At 39.5% G+C, this 18229-nt stretch overlaps 1 protein-coding gene across 1 annotated transcript in view; it reads right to left on the bottom strand.

Annotated features, from left to right (window-relative positions):
• Window positions 1-7806: 7806 nt before the first annotated feature.
• Window positions 7807-18229, bottom strand: part of LOC138648607 (mucin-2-like) — a 195918-nt gene continuing 185495 nt past the window's right edge. Inside the window, exons 33-34 of the mRNA XM_069738394.1 lie at window positions 8138-8257; window positions 7807-7965 (exon numbers count right to left, since the gene is read on the bottom strand). Of these exons, the coding sequence (XP_069594495.1) occupies window positions 7807-7965; window positions 8138-8257 (279 nt within the window). The remainder of the gene's footprint in view (window positions 7966-8137; window positions 8258-18229) is intronic.

Here is an 18229-nt window from a genome sequence, read left to right on the forward strand (position 1 = left end):
CCCTCATATTTCACTAAAGGGAACCTGTCAGGTCTCCCATGCCCTCCAACCCAGCTGCATTCACGTATTTATGAATTAATTACCTGAGCAATGGCATTTTTCTATTCAAATAAGGTTTAAAAAAGCATTGATATTGTCCCCGTTTCCTATGCTAATGAGGGCTGTGACTAGTCGATGTGGCGTTAGTTGCCCAAGACTAGACAGCTGTCTTTCCATGTTATCACGCCATTGTGGATGTGATAACATAATTTGCAGGAGCTGTCATCATGCAAATCTCGCACGCGCATGCCGCTCATTCCATCAGTGCTACTGCATCTCTGAAGCTGGGTGTATGTTTCCGGCTTCAGAGACACACATACCGGAAGTTATCTTCTAAACTTTCACAGTGCATGCCTCCCAAGCCAAGAAGCGTACACCCCGCTTCAGAGGTACACTGCACATGACTTGAAGTTCAGAAGATGGCTACCGGTCAGGGTCGGACTGGCCATCTGGCAATTCTGGCAAATGCCAGAAGGGCCTGTCTGGTCATGGACTGCTTTGTCTGCTACGTTGTTAACAGAATCGGTGTTCTCAAGATACCCATACTGTTAAGAGTTGTGATGGAGAACAAAGTTGCTGACTTCATCACTTACCCCCGAAGGCCACAGGTATCATTAGAAAATTTGGTCTTACTTTCCTCCATCCAGGGTAATATTAGTAATATATCCCATCTGGTTCATGGGGATCGGGACATGGGCCTGTGTGATTTCAAATGCCAGGACTGAATTTCAGCCCCAGTCCGTACCTGCTACCAGTCATATGCAGTGCATCTCTGAAGCCAGGAAGTGTAAACCCAGCTTCAGAGACGCAGTGACGATGCTGTAATGTGCAGCGCTTGTGCGCGAGATTTATAGGGGCTGGCAATGATGACAACACCTGCAAATTGTATTTTCACTCTCACAGAGGCATGATTACATGGAAAGAAGGCTGACTAGTCTGAGGAACTAACACTCCATTGACTAGTCACAGCTCTCATTAGCATAGTAAACAGGGACAATATAAATGCTTTTTTGAACCCCATTTGTACAGAAAAACATTATAAAGGGATAGTTAGGCAGGGAATTTACTCATAGATAAGAGAATGCTGCTTGGTTAGAGGGCATGGTGAACCTGGTAGGTCCCCTTTAAGCCTTATTTTCTTTTTAACCCCTTAACCCCCCAAGACTGTTTTCAGCTTCATGACCAAGCCAAATTTTACAATTCTCACCAGTGTCAATTTATGTAGTAATAACTCTGGAACACTTCAATGTATTCCTCTGATTTTGAGATTGTTTTTTTGTGACATATTGTACTTTACAATAGTGGTAAAATTTGTTCGATATGACTTGCATTTATTTGTGAAAAAAAAAAAGAAATTTGGCAAAAATTTTGAAAATGTTACTATTTTAGCCAGAGAGTTATGTCATACAAAAAGATAATAAATAACATTTCACCATTAGCATAATTTGTAAAACCTACATTTTTATGTTAGGAAGTTAGAAGGGTTTACAGTTGACCAGCGATTTCTAATTTTTCCAACAAAATTTACAAAACCATTTTTTTAGGGACCACATCACATTTGAATTGAATTTGAGGGTCCTACATGACAGAAAATATCCCAAATTGACACCATTGTAAAAACTGCAATCCTCAAGGTGCTCAACACCACATTCAAGAATTTTATTAACCCATCAGGTGCTTCAGAGGAACTGAAGCAATGTGGAAGTAAAAGATTAACATTTAACTTTTTTTCACTAAAATATTACTTTAGAACCATTTTTTTATTTTCACAAGGAGGAAAAAATGGACCCACAAAAATTGTTGTGCAATTTCTCCTGAGTACACCAAAACCTCTTATGTGGAAGAAAACTAATTTTTGGGTACATGAGAGGGCTTGGAAAAGAAGTAACGTCATTTGACTTTCTGAACGTAAAATTGGATAAAATCATTAGAGGATGCTATGTCATTTGGGGAGTCTCTGATGGGCCTAAACTTTGATGTAGGTTCTCACACTGAGCCCATATCTTTATTAGCAGACGATGGCTTATTTAATCAGCTGATTAGATTAATACTTTTGGTGAAGAAATCCACTTTGTAGTTCTTCTCTAATAATTACTTGAAGTTTTCTGCTAATTAGATTGTAGTGCACAGGGACTGGACCCTGCACTGGGTCTTCTCCTTCCTGTTTGTGCCCCTCCACCAGCCTCCAGTCTTTAAATCCTTCCTCCTCTTTTTTTTAAATCTCATCAGTGACCTGTCATTCTAGGCCAGAGGAAAAAATTGAGCCAAATGTGGCTTATCCGTGCTACTGGTAGGCAATGAAAATCGAAATCGTAGAATATTAAAAGGATTTCTTATTTTGGTTCTTTAGTGAACGTGTTTTAAAGTAATTCCAGACTTCTTCCTCAGGACAAAAACCATATATGCAGACATGCAAGAGGATCCGGAGCACAGCACACTGACACTCGGCTTATGCTGGCAGCAGAGCACGAGGCGAGTGTCATTAGCATGTCACATCCAATGTTTTAGCTAGTGGAACCCGGCCTTACTATGCCTCTCATGTTGATCTGATTCCTGGCTGTATGGCCGCAAACCTTTATAAACAGTGAATCACACAGATCCACCTAATGGTTCTCTGGCTGAATGAGGCTCAAATCCCATGTCACACTTACACCTTTCTATCATATGCGGTTTTGTAATGAGGAAGAAGTCTGGAATTATTGAAGCACGTTGACTAAAGTAACACACTAAAAAATCCTTTTAATATTTCATGATTTAGATCTTCATTGCCTAGCAGCAGTGCGGATAAACCACATATGGTTCCGTTTTTTTTCAGTTTGTGGCTGAAAGACCCATGGATCTGCATCATTCATGTGCATTTAGGGTTGTGCGTCACACAACCATCTCAGATGATTGGTGCAGTCTCAGGCACTGAGTCTGCACCTTTTCCAGAACATGACAGCTGACCTGATCAGCTGTCATATTCCCCTTACAGCTGTGGGTGGAATTGTGATCAATCTCTGACAATGGCATTTAACTCTCACAAGATTGTTAACATCCCTTGGAAGACGTGGAGATAGAGAATCATGTCGGGTAATGAATCTCCTGTCTTTTTTAGAGATAGTATGCTTTGTGTCTCATATTAAATGGATTTAGTCTCTTCTGGTGCTGAAGAGGTTAACAACCCTTTCTATGCTGGTCAGAAGCATGCAGCTCATTGCAGCTGCTTCTGATCTGGTCATTACCTCTTCCTATAAAACTTGGTGAGATCCTTGTGTCCCTGATGGTGAAAGATTTGTTTTCCTGTGCTGTGTGCTAAGCTAAGTGATTGGAGTAGAGTTGTTGTAGTTGTGTTCTGTGATTTGCCCTAGTATGTGTGTGTTTATCTCCTGATTCCTGTTCCCATTTAGTTTATTCTTCAGGTAGGGGTGTGTGCTGCTAGGCAAAAAATATAGGATGAGGCCACATCAAGTTTTTCTTCTGAGTTTGTGATGAACGCTCCACCATTTTCTTTTCTGTGAATATATTCCACTGAAGCACAGTAGTATACTTTTCTTTTTGTTTGTTTGTTGCTGGGATTTTTTTTATACTACTGTGGCAGAATCCAAATAATATAACTATATGAGGGCATGCTTTTTGCAGGACAAGTTATGGATTTTAATGATGCCATTCATTTTTCCATCTTATTTTTTAAAACTTTTTCTATAATTTTTACCTTTACAACAGTATTGTTTTATATAGAGAAAATTATGTTCTCACATGAAGCCCAGTCATAGACAGCTGCCATGTCAACCCAGTGGCACCACATAATCATGCTATGTCAAATTAGTCCATCATTAGTCCAGCACTTTCTCACAGAGGCATATGGATGGTTAAACAACAGAGAAATGGGCTAGGCTTGATTGATGTTGCCACAGGCAGATGTCAGCTGTGTAACACAGCCTTACTCTGACAAGTATTGGGCAATCTCAGTTCTATAGCCAACATCATACAATCAGACCTGACGTAGGTTGAACTATTATGTCATTGAAAAGGGTCTAAAAAACACTCCCTAATGATTAGACAACCCCCAGGTTGTGGGCCTCCTACTAATACATTCAGGTTGTGTTGACAAATTGCAGTTGAGGACTACTCATAACATGCATGCTTATTTTTTCCAATCCCTACAGTATGCCTTTGTTAATGATGTAACAAACAAAAAGGGTGGTGGACACTTTTGACCACCAATAACTACTTTGCATTGTCAGTCGGGTCACAGCTAGAGATGCTTGCAAAATCAAATGAATTTTCTTGAATTAGAGACGATATTTTTCCCAAGACTCCATAAGTCCAACGCATTGATTGTTGGACAAGTCATTGCAGTTTTCTCATTGTAATATTTTCAGTAAAGTGGTACTGTGATGTTCTAAAGTTATGGCATAAAGTAAAGATATGGGACCATATTAAGACTGGTGGGGTGTAAAACACTGGAGTGTTTAATGATGACCAGTAAACTGGATGTGGCACTAAATTACCACCGTGAAGTTTTCATTTTCCATATGGGTGGAGATCCACAGGCCAGATCACCATAAGTCACTCTATAAGAATTCCCTTTTAAAATATTAGCAGCTTTATGAAACTGGATAATAAAATAGAATGTACTAAATATAAATATTAAATTTCAGAAATGAGGCCATACCGGTTCACACTTTGACGGGTCAAATGGTGGACAACACTTCTGCATAGTGAGAATTTCCAGATCATAAGTACAAGTGTAATTGATGCATTTGTCATACGGTGATGACCAGGATTCTCCAGGCTGTAACAAATAATCAGAAATAGATTTACAATCACTATCTTATCCCTGTTGCAATCATTTATTTTAAAAACTATATATTAGCATAAAAAAACAACAACAAACTGGGATTACAATTTTCTTCAGAAGCAGCATTGAACCAACTATGTGCAAGTATATAACCTTTACAAATACTTAAGAGTTTCTAAAGGGGAAATTAAAATAAAATGAAGCCATAAGTTTTATCTATCGTTTTAGGGCTCGTGCATATGACAGATTTTCTCATACATGCTCTATTCATTGGTTTCATGGATAGCACTCGCACCCATGAGATAATATGAAGCTGTGCACATGTACAATTTTTTCATTGGATTGAATGGTCAGCAGAAAAAATGATTCAAGTCGGATCAAAATCGGCAACGCAAGTCTGTGGGTTCTTGAAAAAAATTGGACCACAATAACATCCGAGTGTGGTCTGATTTTCACGGACTGACAGAATGGAGAATGTGAAGAAACTTCTTTTTCTATCCACATCTGACAAAAACTGATGTCACTCTTCTCAAACTCTGATCAAAGTTTGTTCAGAATAATCAGATCATTTTCCTCGGATGTGGAGAATTCAGTCATATGAACCTTCCCTTATAGTTACTAGATTCTAAACTTCAAAGCCATAGGCTTACAAATAAAAATGATCAAAGGTTAGACTTCACTGAGGCAGAGTTGTTAAGTAAATTGTGTCCTATATAGAAATGACATATACTATGTCTTATCCCTTCACAGTGAATGTCAAATTTGTAACACTAATTTGTATATATATTTTTAAAGAAACACTTCCATCCATTTTTTCCTTTTAATATACTGCAATCATCATATTATATGGCATTGTGTACTTACAATTGCTCATTTTGCCTTTCTACTCAGCTAATTCTTATCTTGTCTATGATATCACGTGATTAAAAACAGACTAGCTGAAGTTCTATGTAGAAACAGGAGGTCTCTTTTCCCTGCACGAGCCATCACTGCAGATTCTCTGGCAGGGGAGGAGGGAACAGCAAGGTCAATAGTTGGAGAGGGGAATGATAAATGCAGGGACAAGGGACATCCTCTTTCTACATAAAACAGAGAAAAGAGAAGAATTACTTTAGTAGAAAGACAAAATAAGTAATTGTAAGTAAACAGTGCCACATTATGTGATGACTGCAGTATTAAGAGTATAACTTTGATGGGAAGAGGAAGGCTTCTTTAACCACATTACCAAGAGGTGAAGCAGCTGCCTTTATATTGAATGAATTGTTAAAGTCTGTAAGACAGGGCAATGTAGTGCATGCTGCGCTCACATCCACAATTTACAGACACTCATAAAATACAGCCTAAATCAAATAGACATTGCACATAAAATACTCATGCATATATGGATGGATTTGTAATGAGCCCTATGTTGGTCAAAAGTGCTAAAACTTTGTTATCTTTCTGATGGCAAGAGGTACCCAACTATGGGGTTTGGTGTGTATAGAATTTTGGTTAGAGGTTAGAAATTTGCTCTGCACATACTATGTAAATATCTAAGCCACCATTAGCTGAACTAAGTCATCTATGAAAAGGGGACTGATAATTCTCCTAGAGTGAAGATGAAAAGAGGTAACTAGTTTATGGACAGTTGCAGTAGAAGTCTTGGGGTTCTTCTTTTAATGTTTCCAATCCTCATTGGATGAGGGTAATGTCAGGGTGCACGGGATGACATATTCACTTGACGACTCTGAGTAAGTTTGGAATATGCCTCTCCAATGAAGAAAACATTTTAAGCAAAAATAAAATTTATGAAGATAATATTTAGGTAGACAAATATTCAGATAATATGAAGGTAGGCAAAATTTCAGATGAAATGTAGAAAAAGCTGCGAGCTTGCTTAAAGATCAGGAACACAGTGCTTCAAAAAGTGGATTGAATCTATCAGTCATCGCAGGCACAGAATTTTTTTTGCATAAATATTATTAGTTTTCTGCCTGCGTGAGCCAAAGATTAATTTGGTGAGCCAAATAGGGGGCAAGCACATTAAATATTCATAATCTTACCGTTAAGATTTTGATTGTATGGTCTGGCAACTCTAAAGTGCAGTTGACTTTTACACACTCGCCGCAGCACTGACCTTCAAATTTTTCATATTTAGATCCCTAAAGTATGACAAAATATGTTGAATTACCCAAAGGAATAATTAGTATGCAATCACCATCATGTGAATTTCTCAGCTGGAACATTTAAAATTTAGGCCTCGATTTATTAAAGTGTTTAAGCAAGAATTCTGGAATAAAACACTTTGAAAAGTTTCAGCATTTTTGCATAAGAATAGACCATTAATGTTAATGTCCCAAATAGTGATGGGCAAACCCCCCCCACACCCCCCCCCATGTTTGGGATCGATGTGTTTGCCCAAGTTTTTCTGTAAAATTCGAGTTCGGAGCCGGAGATGATGCGAACTTGCGTCCAAACCTTAAACTTTGACTTTACAGATATAGGATGGGGCTGTTAAAGACAGAATAAAATTAATAAAAAACATTATAATTTTACTTACCTGTCCAGGGACGCGTCCTGCTGTCCCGCTGTCTCCTAGCTGCATCTACTTCCGGGGCCACTCATTACCTTCTGGCGGTATTCACTGCACTTGGCAGTCTTCGGCTTTTCCCGGCAGTGTTCGTGTAATGACATCACCGCATGAATACTGCCAGAAAAAGCCGAAGACTGCTGAGTACAGTGAATGCCGCCGGAAGGTAATGGGTGGCCACGGAAGCAGATGCAGCCAGGAGACAGCGGGACAGGGGGACGCATCTCTGGACAGGTAAGTATAATATTTATAATGTTTATTGCTAATTTTATGCTTTCTTTTACAGCCGCCCTGGACCCGAACTGGACCCGAACTGTAACATGGGTTTCCCATGGAAACCCGTGTTCGGAACCTAGTGACCGAACACTATGTGTTCAGTACGGTCCTAAACTTTACAGTTCAGGTTCACCCATCTCTAGTCCCGGACAATATCTTTAAGTTGTCTTAATCCTAACAAGCTAACCTCATGCAAGTTATCAAGATGGTACCTTGTGAGTCGTGCCAACCTTTGCAACATGTATAGGCTCAGCCAATGGTTGTAGAGATTGCAGCCTGCTGAGGGTTTTGTAATAATCTAGTGAATTTGTACAGTTAGTAAGTTGTTACTAAAATTTGTATAATGGCTGTGGAAGAACATAATTGTATCAACCAATCTTTCATCTGATCTGATTGACTTTAAAGACTACTCTTCAGCGATACAGCTTTATCTGTTAAAATATATTTTACAATAATAAAGAGTAACTTACCAATGCACAGGTTGTATTTTGGCACTCTTTTTCTTTATGGACAAGTTCAAACTTGTTTTCAGTTGAAACACATTCATAGTAGCTGCAGTAATTATTAGGCTCTGACCAGGTTTGCCCAGGCTAGAAGAAATGAAAATGGTGGTCTTGGTATTTATTTTTTGTTGTTGTCATACACAATTCGATGGAGCTGAAATTCCATCCCAATGACATTAGTCTTAAGTTCAGGAATATTTATCTAATACTGTTGCATGTTGTTACTGTTTTCCACTATTATGATCAAAGGACTTCGTGCTGATGCTATTTACATGGCAGATCCGGAAAGAATATTGTTGTTGATGTATTTTTCTTCTCTTACCACATGTATTTTTCCCCATGTGACATATTAACCCCTTGCCGACCTGGACCATACATGTACAGTGGAAATGCTCCTTCAATATGCAGAGGCTCAGAAGCTCAGTCCAATACATATATCTGGTGCCGGCTTCATTGTACAGCTGGCACCTGAAAGTAACTGCTGTGATCAAAGCTTAGTCCAATCAACAAATTCACCTCTTATATGCCATTAATGGTGGAATTTAGGTGGTTTGGGATGGAGTTGTAGGTCTTCTTTGTTGACCATCTCCCCCCAACATGATTGCAGGGTGTTGATGAGTTGTCGTGACCGTGAGAGCCTACTTTTGGACCCTGTGTCTGCTATGCTACTATTCCTATGAAGCCAAATCTGTGACTGGACTTCAATTATGTATACTGTATGTATTGCATTGCCTAAGGGAGTTAATATAACTTGCAAAAAAAATTAAAAAATAAAGAGAAATCACCTCCCCCCTTTTCCCATAATCAAAATAATAAAATCTAAAAAAATAAAAAAAAATATTTATTTGGTATCACCACATCCATAATGGTCTAAACTAATAAAATACAAAACTATTCATCTCACGCAATGAATGCCATAATGGAAAAAAAAATCAAATTGGCAGCATTGCTGTTTTTGATCGTGTCACCGAGCAAAAAAAAAGGAATAAAAAGGGATAAAAAATTAATTTGAACAATTAATCCAAATAATATATCACTAAGACTACAGCTTGTCCTGCAAGAAAACAACCCCTCCTACTACTCTACTGACAGAATGCTAAAAAATGACGGGTCTCAGAATATAACGACTGAAGACCTTTTTTTAAAATGAAAAAAACATAAACTTGCTATAATCATAACAGTATTGAAATTGTAAAAAAAGTTACCCACTTTGATTTTTTTCTTGTCTTTCAGGACATTATGTGGTAAAATTAAAAGTGTTGTTCCATGAACGAAATACACTTTAGTTAATTAGTCTTGGAATAGAAATAAGTTTCATAAATGTAAGTGTTAAACATGTTTTCCTGTCCTGAGACAATCTTATAAATGTGCCCCTGCAATGGCCGTGTCTGACCCTGCAGGAACAAGGTCTCATCATACCACATCTCCTTGGCAAGGGAGGAAGCAAAAGAGAGGATACAGACAGGACAGCAGGGGATCGCTGCTCCTGGTTTCCGTAGGCAAAAATATTTCCCTGCCTGTTTCAAAACATGTTTACCTTACAAAAGAGTCAGCTGCAAACCCATACTGTAATGTCTGTATACTCTCCTGCACGGTCAGACACAGCCATTACACAATACACTGCAGGGGCACATTTACAAGATAATCTCAAGACAGGAACATGTTTTTTTTAATACATTTGATTGTGGAAATTATTATCTAAAGTTGTATTAATGAAAATGTACTTTGTTCATGGGAAAACCTCTTTGATGATGCCATTCAAAACTACAACTCATGCCACAAAATGCAAGCCTTCAAATAGCTGTGTTAAATGAAGTCTAAAAGTAAAAAGTTATGGTTCTTGAGTAAAAACTACAAAGAGTATTGCATTTATATCTGTACAAAAATACTTGTTCAAATACAAATGTAATATCAAAGCTGTGTTTGCGTAAAGTGGTCGAGTTGCACTTTTTTGCCACATTTACGTCAAAAATCCAATGATTTGCCAAGAGTCTCAAAATCTCAAAAAATAAAACCTTGACAGGAATATGTGAACACTGTCTAAAGCTATTAGCTTTAGTGAGAAGATTAGGCTAACAACAAGCAATCTTTTATCATGTACAAGAGAGAGGGTTCCAATTTTCTTTCACAATAGTTTAAAGCAATACTGTTACCTGCAATATTGTGGTAATGTTCATAATTGTTATGATGCAGGCTGTCTGGACACATTGCCCACAGCATTCGTCTGGAAGCTGTTTGTACGTATACCCCTGTAGATTGTGAATAATAAGTATAGAGAAGTTAAAATCACGAGTATACTACGTCATAAGAAATAATTTTTTTTCTGATGAGAAATTGTGACAATAGGGTGCTTTCATACGAAAATCTGTCATTGTCCTGTAATGAACACAGACAGAACTAGCACCAGGTACATGTAAGTTATCACCATCAGATAATAGTCCACTGTCTACAGTCCACTCTATAAGTGTATAGCATGTTTACTGCAATGATAATGGTCGTGCAGTAGGTCTTGGCATCTACCAAATTTTGCCTGATACTGACAACTGGTAATATCAGACATGCATAGCTCATTTACTCAAGAGTTCACTCAAGCTAGGTGTCATGTGTAGAGTTGAGCAAATATGTTCGGATTCCCTCTTACTCGGCAAGCTATAGTACTTACTGAATAAGCTGCAGAGGGAACCCGGCTTCCCGGATGGCGCCATCTGACCAGCGCTGTAGCTGCATTTGTCGCGGCTGTGTCACTGCCAACAAACCGGCTCTCCATGCATGTGCTGTGACAGTGTTTGCAATTTTTTTTTAAATGTTTTTGGATGGGTCCATGCATACCAGGATTGGGGTGGGGGCAATCATATCAGGATAAGGATGGGGCCATGCATACCAGGACGAGCATGTTGGCCAATCATACCAGGATACTATTAAAGATAAATGAATATTCATTGCCCTCTATGCCCCTGGGCATGGAATGCAGTGAATACTCATTTCTATTTAGCAGCGGGCACAGGAGTCAGTCTCAGCAGCCGACTCCTGCCTCTGTGACCTGCTGCCACTTCCCCACCACAGCCAGAGCTGGTACATACGGACTACAAGACGCACCCCCCCCATTTTCCTTCACAATTTTGGAGGAAAAAAGTGCGTCTTATAGTCCAAAAAATAAGGTAATGAGAAAATGTACATGCCAACGTTTTCCAATAAACCTCCAACTGGCTACAAAACAAATCAATGCTTTTTTTAGTCTGCTCGTGCATCATCTAAGTGCATTGTATAAGTGTGCTACAATGATTTAGACCAGAATTGAACCAGAGTTTTATTCGAGAACAACAGCTTATGTAAAAGTAGAAATATAGTATGTAAACTTAAAAATACAAGTAGATTATGGAGAACTGCAGAATAATACACAATGATATAATACTGAAATAACACAGCATAAGATTTAATAGAATGTATAGAACTGTTTAATTGGAACCTACCAGTGAGCAGTCACTTTGATTATGTACACTGCACAATGGATACTTTTCCTTCAAGATAAATTGTCCATTCACTTTATGACATTCATAGTATATACATTTATTATCAGGTGGGTCCCAGGTACAGTTATCCTAGTAAAATAAAATAATATTTACTGTTTATATATCATTTATGGTAAAAATAAAAACATGACAGCCATCTTTCAAAAACTGTGTTGCACCTGCCCAAATCTAGTGTGGGATTTAGGCCTTTTAATCTAAATGTAGGGCAGTTAGTTTTGCACCTTAAAGTGGGTTTCTCGTCAAAATGTACTGATGACGTGTCCGCAAGACTACAAGCTCCTGTGGTGCCTTGATATAAACGTATTGAATGCAGCGACACTATGTATTCAAATTCAATAGCAGCCGCTGCTGGATGCTGCAGAAGAGCTTCTACTCTTTTGAACAGGAGCTGTTCTGCAGTGCCTGGGATTGGCTACTACACATTAAATGGAGGTGCGCAATGCATCTCCATTCCATGTGTTTACATCTTAAGCTTGTAACAGTTGATTAGTTGTGGTGCCAGGTATCGGACCACTACAATATTATATTAATGGTCTATCCTACAGACAGGTCATCAATATATTCTGACTGAACAACTCTTTTAAACAGTCTACTAAATATATTATAAGTTTAACCTACTCAAAACATTTATCCAACTTCTGGATTTTAAGTTATGTTCAGCACAATAATTATTTAATAGCAATTATAATACATAATTATAAATATACAGGGTGGGCCATGTATATGGATACACCTAAACAAAATGGGAATGGTTGGTGACATCAACTTCCTATTTGCGGCACATTAGTATATGGGAGGGGGAAACTTTTCACGATGGGTGGTGACCATGGCGGCCATTTTGAAGTTGGCCATTTTGGATCCAAATTTATTTTTTCCAATGGGTAGAGGTTCATGTGGCACATCAAACTTATTGAGAATTTCACAAGAAAAACAATGGTGTGCTTGGTTTTAACGTAACTTTATTCTTTTACTAGTTATTTACAAGTTTCTCTTTGTTTACAGCCATTGACATGCCGCAGAGGTTAACACGTGAGGAGCAGACAGAAACAGAAATTGTGTTGATGTCTGTTGAACACAGTCCCCGGGTCATTGCAGCAGATTTCAATACAAGACACCCTATGCAAGAAAACTGTCATCATTCCCATGTTATTTAGGTATATCAGTATAAGTGGCCCACCCAAAAAAGTTTGCCTCATCACTGAACATAATGTTTTGTGTAAACTGAGGGTCTTGTTCCAATTTTTGTTTTGCCCATTCTGCAAATTCAGAGTGCTGATCTTGCATCTGTCGATGGATATTAGTTACTCAAATGGCACCTTTACAAAATCCAGCTGCTGCAGCATCTAAACGAGGGTGACCAAGATGGAGTGCTGAATTTGCAGAATGGGCAAAACAAAAATTGGAACAGGACCCTCAGTTTACACAGAACATTATGTTCAGTGACGAGGCAAACTTTTTTGGGTGGGCCATTTATATGGATACACCTAAATAACATAGGGAGGGTGACAGTTGTCTTGTGTAGGGTGTCTTGCATTGAAATCCGCTGCAATGACCCGGTTACTGCGGTCACCAGACATCAACACAATTTCTATCCGCTCCTCTCTTGTTAACCTCTGCAACATGTCAATGGCTGCAAACAAAGAGAAACTTTTAAATAACTCATGAAAGAATAAAGTTACATTAAAACCAAGCACACCATTGTTTTTCTTGTGAAATTCTCAATAAGTTTGATGTGTCACATGAACTTCTGCCCATTGGAAAAAATAAAGTTGGATCCAAAATGGCCGACTTCAAAATGGCCGCCATGGTCACTATCCATCTTGAAAAGTTTTTCCCCTCCCATATACTAATGTGCCACAAACACCAACCATTGCCATTTTATTTAGGTGTATCCATATACATGACCCACCCTGTATATACCATAACAGCCAAATCTCTATCATTTGGCAAAATAAATTAAAGAACTTTTCTGGCAGCAAAAATGTAATTTCAGGGCAAAGATGATACAACTTCTAGTAAAAGCAGAATATACAGTAACAGTTAAGAACTAATTCAGGAATATATATGTACATGAATATGCACATGAAAAGTGATCGTGTTTTGCACAACGGTCCAAACAATGAATGACTGAATCTTGGAATTTTCATATTTAGCAACAGAAGCAGAAGTTGTAGGATCTATATATATACTTTTCAATGTAGATTGACTTGTTCTACATATCATACTTTTCTAAAAGAGAAAATGAAAATGTCTTTTAAGACGAAACTTTTGAACATGTCATACGTTTTTCAGCGAAATAAGTAATCTGGCTCCCCATTGTATGTAAGTTACATGATGCAGAGCACAGACAGTGTACCACCTGGACGCCACAAACAGAGGAACAAATGAGGTAGTCCAGCTTCACAGAGAAACAAATCTTCTTTTATTAGGTGTGCATACAACATCTACCCGTCTCTAGTGCTGTGAGCTCCCTTAGTCATGGTGTCCGGTGTTCCACACTGTTGTGCTTACGTAGCTTCCTACTCCGGTGCACACACTAGTGATATAATTAAACAATCAATGAAAAACAAAACTGCATAAAACAGATAGAGCAAAACATGGTATACTTCTTCAGTGTGTTGTATTAACCATCTCTGGTACATACAATTGGCATAGACAGATAAAATGCAGGCCGGACTGGCCATCTGGCAATTCTGGCAAATGCCAGAAGGGCCTGTCTGGTCGTGGGCTGCCTTGTCTGCTTCATTGTTAACAGAATTGGTGTTCTCAAGACACCCATACTGTTAAGAGTTGTGATGGAGCACAAAGTCGCTGACTCCATCACCCCAGCAGGCAACAGGTATCATTACAAATATTGGTGTTGTAGAAAATATTCCTTTCCTCCATCCAGAGTAATATTAATAATATATTTCATCTGGTGCTTGGGGACGGGGACAACATGGGCCTGTGTGATTTCAAATGCCAGGGCTGAATTTCAGCCCAAGTCTGTACCTGATAAAATGTATTACTTATTAGTTTTTCAACTAAACACTGAGAAATAAATAGCTGTTCACAGTGTTAGGGCTAGCGGAACGCACCAAATATTAAGACAGATAGAGTATGGTGCATTCGCAGCCCGGGGTCCACCGTGCAGTGATGGAACCTGCTGCTAAGTAATGACAGACTATATGGCGGTACTCATAAGTATACACACGTGGGTTAAACTTCACCCAGTGTGAAGGAAGCGATCCTGTTGCGTCACAGGACCGCGGTACCGCACATAGAGCGCGAGCAAGTAGTCAGCGAACTCAACCCCAACTAGGATTGAAGTCCGATTAGACCCTTGCTGGCATAACACCGCAACTGGGTGTGTAAGGAAACTAAATAACGATATTAAGGCACAAGAGTGCATGCGGTGCCGCACTGACGAACGCCACTAACCACCCAGGCTTGGGTAAGGAAAGCACAGAGGAAGTGCACGGCGCCGTACTGGCAGTCACAGCAACTGGACGCTGTAATGTGTGATTCGTGCTGTAGGCTAAGTCGGGCGCTAGATAGCAACCATACACCTTCCGCGAACAGACATTCAATAGGGTAGGGGTATCCAAGGACGACTTGCACTCACAACATACACACATTAACAATTGTACACTAGCGCATGGCCGTGCGGTCATGCGCAGTTTATATAGTTGCAGCACAGGAAGTGACCACAGAAACTTTGCCCTTCCAAGACCTGCCAAGAGGACCAATGGAATGTGCTGCAGAGCCTGAGCACATGACCCTCGATCTCCAACGGGAGATCTTGCCCTGGGCATGCTCAGTGTGTGCAGACAAGGACTTAGTCCCAGAGAAGTCCGCTCGCTGCTGACCAGCACTGACTTTAATGGCAGAAGCTGAAGAAGCAGCAGTAACTCTCTGTACAGAGTGAGACTGAGCAAGACGCTGGGACCGACGTCCCTGCTGAGCAGACTCCACTGCGGCTGGATAAGAATGGGAGACCGCAGCGGAGATGGAACTCGAGACCTAACACACAGTATGTTAAAGTTTTGATGATATAAGAGCAATGAATGAATAGAAATATTTTGCAGCAGAGTGCTAATTTTTATTTAATGATATAACACGATATCCTTGCAGAAGTTGAGTCCAGCAGGTACTCATGTATTTAATTTAAAAATCCACCATGCTTCTCTATTTTTGAGGATCCTCCATTTTTATTTTTTTTATTTGTCCAATGGTATAGATTTTTAATGATGATGCCTTATTTTTGTGACAGGTAATAAAATGTTTGGATGCTTGTGATATGGTCCTAAGACTGTTACTGTGTTCACTGTCATAAAAAATATTAGTGAAATTGGGTTTTTAGCTGTTTAGTGATGCAACCTAGGACTCTGATTCTGATCCCTTGCAGGCTTAAAAAAAACTCTTATTACAAGAAACAAACCCAGAATGCTGTCAAAACTTGCAACAGATGGAGAGGAAGAAAACATCAGAGCTCATAAAGACACCCAAATACGATCTGAGGAATCCTAATATATTATTTCTAAACACTCTTTTTCGGTGACTACTTTGTATCTCCGTTCATACTGCATCCACACACACAAATGATACACCATTTGAAAGAGAAACTTGACCCCTTCAGCAAGAAAATAGCCAAACAAACCACACATCCACGATGTGATCACAAAATACAGTTTAAACATTAATTTTCATAAACCTGTAGTAAGGAAAAATGACCTGCAGGTGGCACCACACTACTCCAAAGCACACTACCACAAAGCTGCTTACCGACATCACAAACAAATCCTGTCATTTGCATTAGGGGCTTTCCAGCTTGCCGAACTCCTTGCCCATCCGATTTCAGGCACATTGGAGGATTGCACACTTCACTGAAGGCGAGTCACATAAGCAAACACATTTGTAAACATGAACTGCCTATTCAATTGTATACCTGCTCCGTTTATACTGACACACACAAATGATACACCATTTCAAAGGTCAAATTACCTGCAGGTGGCATTTGCCTTGGGGTCTTTCCAGCTTGCCGAAGTGCTTGCCCAGCCTATTTCAGGCAAATTCGAGGATTACACACTTCACTGGAGGTGAGGCACATATGCAAACACATTTGTAAACATGCACTGCTTTTTCGGTGATTACTTCTCCCCACACACACACAAATAATACACCATTTGAACGGTAAACTTGCCATCTTCAGCAAGAAAAGACACAAACAAACCACACATTCACAATTTGATCATTACATACAGTTTAAACATTAGTTTTCAGAAACTTGCAGAAAAAAACAATAACCTGCAGCTGGCCCCACAACCTCAAGTAGCTCCGTTTATACTCCACCGACACACACAAATGATACACCATTTCAAAGGTCAAATTACCTGCAGGTGGCATTTGCTTTGGGGTCTTTCGAGCTTCCCGAAGTGCTTGTCCAGCCCATTTCAGGCAAATTTGAGGATTTTACACTTCACTGCAGGTGAGTCACATATGCAAACACAGTTATAAACATGCACTGCTTTTTCAGTGATCACTTCTCCCCACACACACAAATGGTAAGTCCCATATGGAAACACATTTGTAAACATGCATTGCTTTTTTGGTGATTACTTCTCCCCACACACACAAATAATACACCATTTGAAAGGTAAACTTGCCCCATCAGCAAGAAAAGACACAAACAAACCACACATTCACGATTTGATCAGTAAATACAGTTTAAACACTCATTTTCAGAAACCTGCAGAAAAAAATAATAACCTGCAGGTGGCACCACAACCTCAAGACATTTTTTTAGCCTCTACTTATCAAACCAGTGTATTGTATTACCAATCTACATACATAAATACCTCTCTGTGTTCATCATCTCATTAAATACATTAACATTTGACCAGGTTGATTTTCCTGAAATTGTCTGCGCCCCCGACAACCAATGTGCGAAAATTTTGCACGGGCCAACTAGTCATAGGTGAATTACAACAATGTCATCAACTTTTTATCCTTTCCCCTAAATCAGGAACAAATCAAACTACTATCATTAGAAATGAACTTTGCTCCATCCTGTGAATTTGGTTTATTTTCCACCATATGTGATGTAAACAGGTTCATGCGAAATGTACTTAAATGTCACTTTTCTAATGATGCTGTATACTAGGGTTGAGCGAAACGGATCGTTCATTTTTAAAAGTCGCCGACTTTTGGCAAAGTCGGGTTTCATGAAACCCGATCCGACCCTTGTGTGGGGTCGGCCATGCGGTACGCGACTTTCGCGCCAAAGTCGCGTTTCAATTACGCGAAAAGTGCCATTTCTCAGCCAATGAAGGTGGACGCAGAGTGTGGGCAGCGTGATGACATAGGTCCTGGTCCCCACCATCTTAGAGAAGGGCATTGCAGTGATTGGCTTGCTGTCTGCGGCGTCACAGGGGCTATAAAGGGGCGTTACCGCCGACCGCCATCTTACTGCTGCTGATCTGAGCCTAGGGAGAGGTTGCTGCCGCTTCGTCAGAAGCAGGGATAGCGTTAGGCAGGGTCCATTAACCAC

This window comes from Ranitomeya imitator, chromosome 9, assembly GCF_032444005.1.
Source record: "Ranitomeya imitator isolate aRanImi1 chromosome 9, aRanImi1.pri, whole genome shotgun sequence".
In the NCBI taxonomy this organism is placed as follows: Eukaryota; Metazoa; Chordata; class Amphibia; order Anura; family Dendrobatidae; genus Ranitomeya; species Ranitomeya imitator.